The following is a 15,800-nucleotide window of genomic DNA, read 5'->3' as shown; positions in this document are numbered from 1 at the left end:
GGATATCCAATTTACTTTTATATAATAGTGTGATTTTACTCACAAATAAACACTTTCACTCGTTAGCAGATTGTCACAAATAGAAGTACAGTTTCTACAAACGATATGAAGCACACACTTTTGTGAAAGATAATACAAGTGATCCTAGTTACATTTTATTATGCTGGAACTCCGGAACACAAGGTGATTCGTCGTTCAACTGTGAAAACAAAGGTTATATACCTTCATGCAGACAAAGATATAACAACACGGTACAGGAAATAAAATCAATATGTCACTGTCGTTTTGTGCACAATAAAATAGCTATCCATTACTCTTGCAGGCAAGGAACTGTCTAAAAATAAATTGTTTGCAAATGTTGCCCGGGGTACTTGTTGGAATCACTGTTTATAAGATCCTAGCAGTACTACAAACTGAATTAATACTTGTGTTGACTAATACCCCTTTTACACCGGAGCTAAAACCCGGGTTATTGCAGGGTTAACCCGGGCAGCGCCTTCCTGCTGTGTGTACGGCGCACTCCGGGTCTTGATGACCTGCAGTGCGCCGCAAGCCGGCCGATTGGTCCGGCTTCAGTGGCGCTTGGAGATGACGTCATCTCCAAGCGTCCACTTTCACGCCGGAAAAGCCGGGTCTAAGCAGACCCGACTGTGGTGTGAGCGGCGCCCACTCGGGAATATCCCGAGTCGGCGCCGGCTAAATTCCGGGTCTGATCCGAATAGGAACCCTTTGTTATCTTTAACAAACTCACTTGCAGAGGCTGAAGAAATGAGTGGCCCTAAGCTCATAATATGATATCACTGTATCCTCTGAGGTCACTGTCTATCCTGCTTAACAGGTTAGCTAGCAAGTTAGTCAGGAATGCTGAGGTAAGCTGTACTCTCCTCTCCTGTCGGAATGTTGTAGTCTATTCACTCTGGCTGCTGTCCCTTGACTGACTTATACCGCTTTTATGCCGAAATACCGTGCCGGCCCTGATTATTGGGGAGACAGAAGGAGGGCTGGTTGGGCAGATAGAGGAGGGACTGAAGAGAAAGATGGGGAGACAATGCGGGGCTGGAGTTTCAGAAACACGGGAGGGGAGGGGGCCCTGTCTGTTCTGTCAGTTCCCAGGCCCCAGATTTTATGATGTCAGCTCTGTCTACAGCCAATATCGTTTGTTCTGCACTACAGAAAGTTCCAGGGAAATCTTTCACCAATATGGTTCATACATCGTCTAGTGTGTATGAGCCTGTAGTCGCCTCTGCACTATCCACACAGAGCCCCGGAGTCTGCCATTAGGTGTCCTGGTCACGGTTGCCCCAGCCGGAATCTCCACTCTCCCCCTGAGGTAAGCGAGATGTTGCGCAGGGCTACCCTTCACTTCAGCCGCCTCTGACGCACTGCACCAAATGTCAATTGCCGGACCTTTTTTATAACTTCTCCCCGGACCTGAGCGCGAGTCAGCTGTTTCACACACTGTACTCACGCGCTGGCCACGTATTCCCTATGTAAATAATAAATCTCACTTTCCGGCACGGCTCCCCTTTTGGGATTCAATGGATGAGTCCTTGTCCCGAGGACTTCCTGCACTGCTGCCATGCTAGGGCAGTTTCGAAGAGTCCATTAGTTCATCTTGGGGGAACATCAGTTCAACAGTATGGTGGCACAAGGGTTATAGGTGCCCACATAGCACCATCGGCAATTTTAACATTACTATATTTGTTGAACAATTTAATCAAGTGTGAATACATGAATTACCATTAAACCCAACTTACATATATTCATTCCCTGAGTACATATATGAAATTACCTAGCAGTGGGAGCCATTGGGGCACACGCATGTTGGAGATGGGACAGACCTTACACAATTATTATATATATCTGAGTAAGTTTATATATTGTCTGTACATATATTTCTTGTCCATTTTATACCCTTGTTTGGTGTAATGGAAACCTCATGGCACCTTATATATATATAAAAGATGATTATAATCTGGAGTACAGTGAATAGGAAAATCTTTAACCTCAAGATCCTTTAATTATTTTCTATTTACTGTACACTGTTCAACATGTTTCTAATAATGGACAACTGTGGTGGGTAATGACAGTGGTGTTAATATAGCCCACAGGTTCTCAAACTCGGTCCTCAGGACCCCAAACAGTACATGTTTTCCAGGTCTCCTCATAGAATCACAAGTGAAATAATTAGCTCCACCTGTGGATCTTTTAAAATGTGTCAGTGAGTAATGAATACACCTGTTTTCCTGCTGGATGACCTGCAAAACATGACCTGTGTGGGGTCCTGAGGACCGAGTTTGAGAACCACTGATATAGCCCCTTGCTACAGATGTATGTAACGTGGGGTACTCACTGCCGATGCACCTACCTTGTGTCCTGGATTATTCCAGGCTCAGTGGTCTATTTACTAAGCAGTGTTAGGAGACAGAGTGAAAAGTGATAAGGTGTCAGCCAATCAGCTCCCCACTGTCATCTCACAGACTGTTTGAAAAATGACAGTTGGGAGCTGATTGGCTGGCAACTTATCACTTTTTTATCACTTTTCACTCTGGGTTCTAGTTACTAAGCAATGTTAGGAGACTGTGTGAAAAGTGATAAGAAAGTGATAAGGTACCAGCCAATCAGCTCCCAACTGTCATTTTTCAAACACAGACTGTGAGATGGCAGTTTTGGAGCTGATTGGCTGGCAGCTTATCACTTTCTTATCACTTTTCACTCTGTATCCTAACACTGCTTAGTAACTAGATCCCTCTGTCTCTTCAGATCCCTGCTCTCTGTGGGCTGGAACATACCTCACAACATTAGGTTGCTCTAAATGGACAGAGAAGGGGTCCTGAACTCACTGCATAGGGTGTGGCATGTCATATTGGGGCGTATCATGTTCCCATAGACATATCCATCATTTCTGAAGAAATGACAGCAACCTTCTCCTTCCCTAAAAGGCTCCTTCCAATGCCAGGGACATCTTCTGCTGGTATGCATGACACTGAAGGGACACTAGTCATCTCCCAGCTGTCCTGGAATTAACATAAATGTCCTAATACGTGGTATAGTGGGAAAGTCCCTCAAATACCCTCAGGACATAGTTAGAAGTAGAATAAGTTTTTAATTTGTTATTAATATGTTGCACAAGAGCTGACACTCCTTGACTTGTGCTAACCATCACGATCACTCTTGTTCTATACTCTACCCTCTATAGAAACTCTGCAGATCTCCCAGAATTAGGTTTGTACAGCGCGTGTCACTTGTCCTATGCAGGACCCCCATTGTTAGAGTAGGGACTCTCCCACCTATTGTAGATCAGCATAGCTGAGAGGTGTCTACAAAGGTAATATAACAAGTGTTTATTGTATATAGATCCTCACAGTCTACAATGTGTATGAATGTTTAATGAGAGCGTTCAGACCAAATTCTTTGTATTTTTCAGTAGATTTGCGGATTATCTTCATCATTTCAATGATAAATGCCATTAACACAGTATAATGTGACTGTTTAGCAGGTAATAGTTGCAATGTGTACTTCTATGATTCTTGTAATACTTGACTAGGGATGTGTTTTAATCACTGACTGTTAGATGGTAGGTGGTCTGCACATGTCTTGTTTTACAGGGGGTCTCCTGGCAAATTCCCACCACCTCAATACAGCTCGGAAATCCACGCAAACTCCAGCTGAGCTGTAAGTCCCTTAGACACGACAAGAAAGGGTCTCTCTGTCTGACGATGACGAATGCAAATCTGGCATCACATCATTTGCATAACAGCGGGCTACGCAGACACAACAGTTTGAATAGTATAAATACAATGTTGGAAAGCACAGATAGAAGGCACAAAGCAGATCACGCACAAGCCAAGAAATAAATAAAAGTTATTTGACGGTGGAAAGCTCCCACACAGGACAATGATATTATGGAATGTATTATAAACAAAATATTACCTGGAAATGATTCTATTTATTAAATGAAATAAGACTTCAGTCAAAGATCACTTACAAATATATATTTTAAACAGGTTATTTCAATTTATTCCAAAACAACCAGTTTTCTATTTTTGTATCAGAAAACAAAAAATTGTTTTACCTACTAAAATAAGGTGAATTATAAATGAGCTTCCTAAGCGGCTTCCTCTTGCGGAGTACGTCAGTAAAATGTCAGTATTATAATTCTAGTACAGTTCTTTGCAACATGACATATGATATGACATGGAAAATATACAGGCATGTAATATTGCAGGGTTTCAGGATTTTCCATTGCGTTCTAAAATAGAACATTAGGACACACAGGAAAAATGAGCTACAGAACATTTCATTCCTCCTCATGCGGTGACGAGGCCCTTCCCACAAATGTCAGCCCTCATTTATTTACTATTCTGCTATTATTTCCTAAATGTAAGACTCACGGGGCCTGTTTCACAGGTGAGCGCGACGTCGGGGCCGTGCGCAAGCTGCCGATGTTTTCAGTCCGCGCATGCGTCCTAGTCGCACTGCGTATGCGTGCCAACCGTTAACGTACAAGATCCATGCAGTTTCGGTGGGCATTTCTTGAAGGTAACGGGCTAGCCAGATGCTGGTGTGTCGCACCGGGTTCAGTTTTATTCGGTTCTTATCGCCAAATTATCATAAGTTTGGATTAGTTCGGATCTCTCTTATTGGCTAGCCAAAACACGTGACAGCCGGATAGCCAATATGATGCCGTTTTTGAGATCTGAACATATCCGAGTAAAACCGAACCGTTCGTCTTTAGTCATAATACACACAGCACTGTAGTAGCGCCCAGGGCGTTGGGCGTTTCGGTAGGAAGCCTATGGGTTGCCGCAATAACATAAAGACGCAATCGTGGCTGCGATAGCATGAACCTCTGAATTAGCCCCATGATGACCAGCATTAATAATTTCACCCTATAGTTACAGTAGGAGTCAACAAATATGTAATCTTGGTGTAATATATTTGCTGGTGGTGGCCGGCTCCGCCCCCTGCTCTGTCCCTCTTTGCCCCCAGTCTGTCCCAACCTACTGAAACGGGATTAGTATGAAATACGACCGGCAACAGAAGATCCCGAACAGGCGAGTATTTCTACTATTTCTAACCCTACGCCCCCCCCCTAACCCTTACCCTCCCTTAGGGGTGGCTAACCCTAACCTCCCCCCCTAGTGCCTAACCCTAACCCTCCCTGTAAGTGCCTAAACCTAACCCCCCCCCTTCCCCGCAGCCTAAACCTATCTCTCCCGGGGGGGGGGGCCTGACCCTAACCTCCCACCCGGGGGTGCCTAAGCCTAAGTCCCCCCCGGGAGCCCCTATCCCTAACCATCCCCCCCTCCTCCGCGGCTGTCCGCGCCTGCCGTACAAGATTGACATACTTACATTTTAAAAAAATGTATATACAGTATATATATATATATATATATACACACTATATTTTATATGCTTTTGGTATTATATAAATATAGATTTACTGTATATACTCACATACATTTGTACATATACATACTACATACACATAACGTGTACAACGTGCGTCCTCTGGCTAGGTACATGTTTTTATTAGATAACCCAGGCATCACAGACTTTTTAAAGTCGACAGCATGTACCGATATGTCGTTACACCCTGATTAATAATATACCCTATAGAACCATGGCTGTAGTATGAGCAAGGAATTGACAGGTACAGACCAATCACAACTAGGCAGAAACTGCCTTCCCCTAGAATGCTTATAGCCATGTGATCAGCTCTAACCCTGCTCCCGAGGTGCCAAATCTTACTGGTAGTGTTTATGGTCGCCCCCGGACTCCACAGAGACGTCTTCTGCTCAGCTCAAGTGGGAGATTATTCTGCAATGTACTTTTACCCTTAAACAGTGGGAGATGATCCATCTTTCTTCCTTTTTCCTATCTAAGGGCCTGATTTATTACGGATCGCAACTGCAACAGCGTACGAAGATCGGCCGATGGTGCGTACTGGCCATGTGTATGCACCGCAGTGCGCGTGCGTGAGTTAGCATTTCGTTCGCCCTGCGATCACCTACGCAGATGAGAAACCATCGCAGATTGAGTGACGGGAGGTCAGCATTTCGTGGTGGTGACGTGGGAGTGGTAGGAGAAACGCAGGCGTGTCTGTCTGTTTGATCGCTGTTACATGGGCATGCATAAATTAGCCACTGCGACGGAATACGCGGCTTGTGTACTCGCTGCGTGTGATGAGGTTAGCAATTTCTGAGTAAGGTCAGACCTGTTGTAATTGTACGTGAGGGGCCGATGTTACTCGATATTCCCGATGTATACACAGGACTACGAGGTATTACGGATGTGAGATAGTGGTAGTGGGCGGCAGTGGGCGTTTCTATGCTGGATGTGCGACGGCACTGCGATAGTATTCATTAGCATATTATCGCAGTGGGTCTGCGTGCGTAATCGCAGCTGCGATGGCAATAGCGATACATATTGAATCAGGACCTAAGCGCACTAATCACACCGAAATGCATGTTAAACTTTTGAATAGATTGTATATGACTCCCTCTAAATGACATAAGGTATGGCCAACAACTTCTAAACTTTGCTGGCGTCTTTGCCATTCAGACGGTACTATTTTCCTTGTTTTTTGGGACTGTCCTGTTTTACGTTCCTTTCGGATGGAAGTGTTTGCCCTCATACAGGATGTTTTGGACCTTTCCTTAACCCCAGATCCCTATTTAGCTCTTTTCCATTGGTAACCCACAACTGTTCCTAAGGCTGCCCATTATGTTCTTGGTCACATTCTAATATCTGCCTGGGCCACTATAGCTCAGCACTGGAAATCTTCCTCTCTCCCCCCCATTTGCTAAAGTTGTCTCCAAAACTGAGTCTCATTTTGAAATAGAGACTAGAGAAGCCCCTTACTCCACGGACCCCTCTTCTCCCATTATGAAGTGGCTCCTATGCCACGAATATGTCACAGAGGGTAAAGGTTCCATTTAGCGGAGGCCCCTCTCCTCCTTTCAATCTAAATGAACCTCCAATGGTGGATTCCGATGCTTGACCTGTATATTTTGAAACCTCTGGTGTCTGATTTCTTTGATGTCTGCCGATGATTTGTCTCCCTTACCACCATTATTGCTGTCCCCAATTCTTCTTTCAGTACCCCTATAATTTTATTCTTTCCATATATTCAATAAAAATGTAATGATGGGAGAAAAACAAATAGGCAGAAACTGCCTAATTCCTGTAAGTGTCTTGTCATGTCTGTGAAAGTGTCCTGTATAGCTGGGCAAACAGGAGTAAAGAATCGCATAATATAAATAGCTGTCAGGAGTCCCATTTTAACGTGGGAGGGGTGGCTGCAAACAGCGCAAAGAAGCTCCAACAGACATTTCAGCGCCTCGCAACTAGGGTAGGCGTTGTAAAGCTACACACAGTTATAGCTGCCATTCTGTAAGGTGAATTAATGCAGCTTATCTGCTGAATGGGATTAGTTACACCAATGATTGGCCCGCCACTTAGCTCCGCCTCTCCACCACACCGCTAAGCCCTCCGCCGGGCTCCCTGATTCTCCCACAGCAGGGGTGCCCATGTACGGTTCAAACACTCAATGGATTTCCATCAGTGGTTTCATGCCGTCGATGCAGTGCAGCCTTGGAGTCTTGATACATCTTCCCCTCAGTCTAAGAACACAGATATATCAAATTCATATAAAATACCAACCAATCAACACCTAACTGTCATTTTTCAAATACAGCCTTTAAAATGACAGTTAGATTCTGATTGGTTGGTACTTTATCTCTCAGCCACATTCTCTCTCTGAAGATACTGCCAACTTCCTCTTATTAGATGTCACTTTTGACCAGTCATTCACCAAAGACAGATTTCCAATGGTTTTTACCAGTTCTGAAGTCAATCACGCTCAGCCATTCCCTTTTCAAATAAATAGATCATTTAATTTAAATGCATTATGGATTAAGCCATGATGATTCCTTCTAAAAACATGCCCATCATCTAGAACATAGCATTGTCCAACATCAGCTTCTATGACATTCCAGCTTCTAAGTCCTACTTCATTATCTCTACCCAATCACCAATGCAATGGGCGGGCTATTCACACCCTGGTGATTGCCGTCAGGCTGGGGCTGGGGGCAGAGATATTCTCAGTGGCATTTCCGTTCGTGACAAAACTGGAGTTATTGTGATAGGTTGAAAACTTGGTTTTGAGTTTGGTGATCCCAGTCCTGGAGATAATATTCCTGCGAACAGTCTGCCCGGCGAGAAAGTACAAGATTGGATCGAGGCAGCTGTTGGCGCTGGCCAGTGGTCGCGTCACCTTGTAGGCCAAGTTGATTGCATTTAAAACGTCACATTCAAGGTCCAACTTCCTGAAGTAGTAGTACAAGGTACGGTTCACGTGGAACGGTAAAAAGCAGATGATGAACACCAACGAAACAATAATGATCATTTTAATAGACTTCCTCTTGGAATTGGACGTGTCGGATGAGGCCGCCGATGGCTGTAGAAGGGCTCGAGTCATTAAAACATAACAGACGATGATGGTAACGAAAGGCACGCAGAACAGAAGGGCCAGGTTCACAGAGCTGTAAGTCACAAAGTTATCAAACAAATCCGTGCTGGACGTGTCATGGCAGATGGTGGAGTCCCCACTGCTGCTCGTGGTCACGAAGTAGAGTATCGGGGACTGGAAGGCGGTCACCACAATCCAGACAATGACTGATATGATCCGGGCATTCCGCACCTTCAGCCAACCCAGCGACTTCATTGGGAAGCAGATTCCCAGGAAGCGGTGGACGCTGATACAGAGCAGGAAGAAGATGCTGCAGTACATATTGGTGTAGAAGAGAAACTTGACGATTTTGCACAAGGCCACTCCGAACGGCCAGTTGTCGCCCTGAGAGTAATAGTACACGAGGAGGGGTAAGGAGATGACGTACATCATGTCAGAGATAGCCAAGTTGAACATGTACGTGGTGGACGCATTCCAGGGCTTCACTCGGAACAGAAAGATGTACAGTGCCAGGGTGTTGAGTACGATCCCCACGCAGAATACAATCCCGTAGGACACCGGAAGAAGGACATATTTAAAGTCTTCATCAAATTTACACCTGTAGGTGGAGTTCCCGGCACTTCCTGTGTTATTCATGGTGCCGTCACGGTCCTGCTCGCCTGCGACAAACAGAAAAAGGAGAAAATTGAGCCAACATGGAAAACGTTATCAGACTTATCAGACAGCTGTGGAGAAGAAAATACAGGCTCATGCAGTGGGGCTGACTTGGAGGTGGACGCGGGCCGCGTCTTGTGTTGCAGCTGTGCATGTGTCTTTATGCTATCGCTTAGCACACTGAGACGCCCATTTGCAGCTTTGCTAATCCGTTCCGGTGCACCATCGGTTGCGCATTCGAAACCTGCACCAGCCCCATGGCAGGTGCAATTTCTCCATCTGAACACAGTGTCAGTGCTGCTGCATCTTAAGACGCAGTCATCGTCAGCGCTGCGTCCGTGTCTGGATAGCCACGCCCATGTTACCTCCCAGGAATGTCCACTGTAATCCCCAGCTCTTGTGTCTAAAATCGTTCTGCGTCTCCCTGTGCTATGTGACTCGTACACATGCGCAGACTTACCGCATCAGCCAACTGTGTGCGTTCTCGATACCGCTTCCACCTCCAAATCAGGCCCAATATGTCATTACCATTTTTCAGTGTATAAATATTCCCAAACTAAGACAAAGCTTTTTCACTGTGCTGCGTTCATCGGCCCGGTATCCATTTGGTCCCGTAACTAAACATGACAGTATACCGTAGCAAACTGTATGCTTGATGAGTTCTCTTTAATGGCCGAACACATGCTATAGCTAAACAACGAGGTCTGATAGTAAATTGCTATATTATCCAAACTACAAATCATTTCTCAGCTGCAAGGTCAAGGAAACAGTGGGCCTGACTCAGAGCCGCACGCTATTTGCGCTCGCTCGGTCAGAAAAAAGGGCCGGCTATTTAAATTGAGCGCTCGCTCTTTGCGGTCTGTTGACGCCTCTATGTCTGAGCGAACGAACGATACATGCGCTCGCTATTTTGTAAAGACGCCCCCTGGCCGCTCGCATCCTACGTCATCTCCGCTTTTTATTTGATTAATCGAGTACATCGAAAGGCATCTGAACTGCTCGCAGTGCTTGTGGTAGGTTTATCCTACCGCAATCATGCGAACAGTTCAGGCTAAGAAACAACCAAGTGACGTGGTCGATGACGCTGCTTTGTTAATTATGCACACCCATTAAACGCCCGTTTTGACCGTTTGGCACGCCTGCGTTTGGATCTCCACTCCCCGTTTTCAAGCACCTTCCCCTGTTACCACCCACAAACGCCTCATCCTGTCACTCAAATTAGCAGGCACTCGCTATTTTGCGAGCGCTTGATTTCCGACCGCACTGACTGGGTGGCGCATGCGCATTACGACCCATACGCATGCGCAGTTGTGCGAACATCGCTCGGAGCGAACGAGCGGCCGCTTATGAGCGGCTCTGAATCAGGCCCATAGTAAGCAAGTAAGAGGGGCAGCAGTGAATGCTGGGAGTCGTAGTTAAACCCTGAATGCCGATGCAGGACACCATCTATGGAAATTTCAATTGACCTACCATGTGCAGAATATACACGACTGAGCCGGTTTGGGTATTTACAGCTCTATAAGAGCCTAGTCCAAAATGTTTCTGCAGATAAGAGCACTGTTATTGCAGTAATGGTATTTCTTCCCACCAGTAAGCAATATATATCGCTCCACACAAATCTTCTGACACCAAGGCCGTACAGTCAGAACTCATCAGCTCACCTTATCTGAGATATGTACTCTAAAGCCTCTACATGTTACACAAGATAAGCTGATCTTTGTTCCTCCATAATGCCAGCCCTCACACTCCCTATATCGCCAGGTGTGTGTGCCCAATACCATTGCTGTGAACGGTAACAGTCCATATGCAGAACAATACTTTGACTTTTCGTAAACTGAATTTGCTGTATTATTATTTGTCAGCTGTCATTATTACTTTATAGTTATATGGGTATCGGAGTTTATTGTGCACAGCCCCGACACTGGCAGCACCGGAATGAACTGGGGAGCCGCAGTCTGCTTTCAGGGGTGATCATAAATGAGACAGGTGCCATGTGTTGGGCAACACAGTGGTGCTATGGTTACCTTGCTGCACTGTGGTCTTGGGTCCGATTCCCAAAAATCTTAAGCTGGGTACACACTATACCATTTTCGGGTGATTTTGGCTACATCAGGCAGGTCAGCCCGAGAACTGTATGGTGTGTACACAGCACCATGAACCCGATGGTCGGTCAAAAACCTGTCAGATCTGCTCCCAACACGCGCTATTTCAGTCATTTTGGTATCGTTCACAAAGTGCAGTGTGTACGACGATCTGCCCAATGTCTGCTGGCGAGGTGATTTGGAATTAAGAGGATCATTTAGACCTGCATGACCATTGGACATCTGAGTTACCCTCAGGTCACGCTGCCGTGGCCAGTGAAGCTGTGACCAAGATGGCAGCCGCTGGCTTTCGCGCGCCCAGAAAATGGCGCAGACATGTAACGCTGCCCGTCGCCACCCCCAAACGCCAGCAACATGTCAATCATGCTTTCGGGGCACTGTGACCGATGTCGCAGGACCACATCTTCACATGCAAAGTGTGGCTCCCGCGCAAATCTGAAAACATTGGAGATTTGAGTAAATATGAGATTTACGTAAATTTATGAATCAGGCCCCCTGTGCACGCTGTACATTGGCCGCTTTCTGGAGCAATTCAGTCAGTCGGAATTGGTTTTGCCGTTAATATTGTTGGGCAAAATCTTATAGTGTGTGACCAGCTTTACTGCACCTAAGGCACCAAATTGGTCACATCTGGCTCTGGCTTTAGTATACAAGACTGATATACTTCAAAGTGATAGCTGAGTATTTTCTGCTCTGCTATATAAATATTACACAGTCCTCAGGCATTACTGACGGGTAATGTCTCTCTATCTGGGCAGGTACAGCGCTGTGTTTACTTAGAGCAGAGAGAATTCTATTGTAACGGAAATTCCCCGCTGTAATTACTTATCAAAGTGAGCAAACAGAGAGGAAACATGAACATGAGATGCAAACAGTCAAAATAAATAATAAGGTCATAAACGGCTTCTGAGGAGGGAGTTGGTTTGTAATCCTAGTCAGTGGAATGTAGAATGGCAGAAATGTGGAGTTAGGCGATGTACAGAGGGCCATACACAAAAAACGAACTTTAATCACACATTTTTCAGATCTGTGTATTGTATTGTATTGTGTTTTGTATTGTATTGTATTGTATTTTGTATTGTATTGTGTTTTGTATTGTATTGTATTGTATTTTGTATTGTATTTTGTATTGTATTGTATTTTGTATTGTATTGTGTTTTGTATTGTATTGTATTTTGTATTGTATTGTATTGTGTTTTGTATTGTATTGTATTTTGTATTGTATTGTATTGTGTTTTGTATTGTATTTTGTATTGTATTGTATTTTGTATTGTATTGTGTTTTGTATTGTATTGTATTGTATTTTGTATTGTATTGTATTGTGTTTTGTATTGTATTTTGTATTTAAACAAAAAAAAAGCTGGGGAACATTATTGTTTTTTGTTTTCTGAAGGTTTTTTTAAGAGGAAAAAAACAGTAGGGAAAAAACACCTTATACACAAAATAATGTGACCTGGGATTCATGCGTTACGTGCCTCGTGCAACCTTCAACTTTACATTATATGCAACAAGCTCACTGCAGGATTTACTGGATACTTTGTACTGTACCTTGTAACTTCTCATTATGTCACAATCTTCTCTGTTTTCTCTAAGAGGCGTCCAGACCCGTGACCTGCCTGTAAACCTCATTTTATTCACGTTTAAAACCCTAATGTTCAATTGTATCTAACTTAAATCCTTCACAGATCTAATTCATGGGGCAAACTATTATATTTCAGACCAGCTGGACTGACGCATCAGATCCCCACATATTTCTACCCCCCTCCCTCTAATTAATTAGGGAGCCCTAGACCTGATCATTTTAATTCTTAATGTGGCAAAAATAAATAAAAAATGACTTAAATGTATGAAAATACACCTGCAAGGATGAGCCCGTCCCTGCGGTGTATTAGGATCACTTCACTTCTCCTTCCGGACCCGGGTGCATTTTGGAGCTTGATAAATTTGGCAATTAAGCAGCCCCTATAGGTCTCTATGGAGCAGCTTTTGCAATCATAACGGGGGATCACAGCAGATATCTTCCCCGTAGTTACAATCGGGAGATATACAGCCTGTAAAGTGACAGTTAGGAGCTGATTGGTTGGTACTTTTTCTGTCTTCACTTTATATCTCTTCAAGTCTTAGTACATCTACCCCTTTAGTCTTTGGGGGTACCCCGTGAAACCATGTGTTTTGGGGGGATATCCACAAATATTAATATATGATAAATAGGTCTCTCTCTCCCCACCCCCACCTTTTGTCTCCATCATTTTTATCCCACATCTCAAAACCTCATGCAGGAGGGATGACTCCAACAGCAGAAGTGTAAGCGGTGGGTGAGAGGGCTCGACAGCATTTCCTGAGGAAACTGATAATAACACTGGGAAACCACTGGTGTATGGCCAGCAGAAGTTCAAATACCAGTGACACAGTTGGTGAATGTGTCTGACATGAAGAGGTTAACAAGCGCTGGTGTCTGCATTAAGGGAGGTCAGTGGAGGATATTCTGACACATGGGAAATTGATATGGCCTGCTTTCCATGCTTCCAGTCTCTAGCAAGTAACAGGTCATGGAATTTTCCTGTGTTGGACGGGCTCACCTCATATACCGGTTTCACGTACTGCTGTGGTGCAAAAAGCCTCCCAATATTACTCGTATTGGAAGCATGTCAACGTCCAAAATCATGGGTAGCGCTACCGGATATGACTAGCAATCGCAGATGTCAGCTTCTCCTTTGATCCCAAACAAAGCCACCCCCTCTGTCACCAAATCGCTAACTCCGCCTCCCCCAAGGATCCCCAACCCTCCCGGATAAGTGATCCTTCCCGGGGTAAGAGATCCTTCCTGGAGTAAGTGATCCTTCCTGGGTTGAGCGAATTTGTATAACAGCATTATCCAACAACCTGACTGATGCAATTATGTTTTGCCATGACTTTTTATTCTTTCTCGTGGTCCACGTCCGAATGTGGAGTGTACTTGTCATGCCCACATAATAATGAAGTTGTTCATAGAAACAGTGGACGAATCCAGAGCGAATTTGCCAGTTAATGGGCAGAGAGATACCAGGTCAGCTTGACCACTATTACTTGCCCCGCTGTCACTATTTTATCACAGCCCCCACCCCTTATAAATTTGAATTTTCGCCAACTTCTCTGATCAACTTGTTCTACCGCAGTAACAATGTTCTCCACTGGTTGACTAAATATGCAACACCCATGATCCACCTAAACCATGTTGTGCCCATTTCCAGAGAGGTCCTGGTGATTCTGCCAGGATTACCATGACCTACAAAAACTGGGGAGCTATGGGCCTGATTCAGAGCTGGACACTCTTGAAGAGCGCTCGCTCTGAATCAGGACGTTTTTTTTTTGTTGCGGCCTCCTGGACACTCGCTAAGTTGTGGGTGACCACCCACAGCTTTTGCGAGCAGCCAGATGATGTGGTAGGGTCTCGTCCGTCGCAAGCCCCAGAAAGCTTCCTGCTCTAACAGAGTAGGAAGCTCTCCACTGACATCACTGGTGATGTCAGTGGTGCCTCCCACAAACGGCAGGCGTTCCTTCGAGAACGCCTCCATTCATGTAGCCACCCCCCCTCCCCGGCTACAAAACGGGGCGAGCTGTCGATCAACATCAACAGCCTCCCCGTTTGTAGTGAGCCGCGCGTGCGTAGTACCCCACCATCGACCCGCTTGCGAGCGATATGCGCTCGCCAGCGGGTCTGAATCAGGACCTATGTACGTACGCATGTGTTATTATCTCATGAACTTAATTTTATATTAATTATTTTCAAATTTACTACATTCACTCACACTGATGTTTACTGCATAGGTCTGGACTCGGTGTATTATTTGCCTAGAATGAATAATGGATTTCTACTGGAAATATCCAATGCTGCTACCTTTGGCCAAGAGCTTAAATATTCATATATAGTGCCCACCTACCACACATTACAGAGGATCGGAGGCGAATTATGCAGAAATCCATGGACACAAGCTTTAAGTAAAGATTAATATTTCATTAAGACAAGAAATTAAAATCGATAGACCCATTATAAATGCAGCACAGTCTAAAACAAACACAATATGCATATGTTTATATTAGCTGGAGCATAAAGAGCTCTACTATGAGTTATTTGTTGGTAAATGATTAAATGGTTTAAAGGAAAATACGATTTAAATAATTTCACTGTAGTATGAGCAGAAATATTGGGCCAAAAGTAATGTGGTGCGATTTGTGGGTGATTTCTGAGACATTTCTGCTAGATTTAAAGCAGCAATTAGTTTTAAGGTAAAAGCAACCAGTTCTGCCTCCTAATAGGTATGAGATGTAGAATAGATGCCGATGCGCGGGATGCCGCTGTCGAAATCCCGACATCAGATTCCCGCCCAAGGACAGAAAACCAGCACCGGAATCCCAACGCCAGTTGAGATACTGACACCGGAATCCCGACAGCCGGCATCTCGAAAGTATGTATAGTGGGGCAGGGTTAGATGTTAGCCGTGTGTGTGTCGGGGGGTTAGGTTTAGGCACCACCGGGGGGTGTTAGGGTTAGGCTACGGAGTAGGGGGAGGTTAGGGTTATGCTACTGA

The 15,800-nt window shown here is 44.8% G+C and overlaps 1 protein-coding gene across 3 annotated transcripts in view; it reads right to left on the bottom strand.

The window, feature by feature from the left end:
- Window positions 1-5,315: 5,315 nt before the first annotated feature.
- The window catches only part of LOC148516783 (P2Y purinoceptor 2-like), a 75,158-nt gene continuing 64,673 nt past the window's right edge, over window positions 5,316-15,800 (bottom strand). For all 3 annotated transcript variants that reach the window (XM_088479568.1, XM_088479569.1, XM_088479567.1), the window contains exon 2: window positions 5,316-9,135. In XM_088479568.1, coding sequence (XP_088335694.1) covers window positions 8,060-9,112 — 1,053 coding nt within the window. In that variant the 5' untranslated portion in view covers window positions 9,113-9,135 and the 3' untranslated portion in view covers window positions 5,316-8,059. The remainder of the gene's footprint in view (window positions 9,136-15,800) is intronic.

The sequence above is a fragment of the Taudactylus pleione genome, unplaced genomic scaffold, assembly GCF_031769625.1.
Source record: "Taudactylus pleione unplaced genomic scaffold, aTauple2 ptg000241l, whole genome shotgun sequence".
In the NCBI taxonomy this organism is placed as follows: Eukaryota; Metazoa; Chordata; class Amphibia; order Anura; family Myobatrachidae; genus Taudactylus; species Taudactylus pleione.
This window is presented reverse-complemented; position numbering and strand designations above follow the sequence as displayed.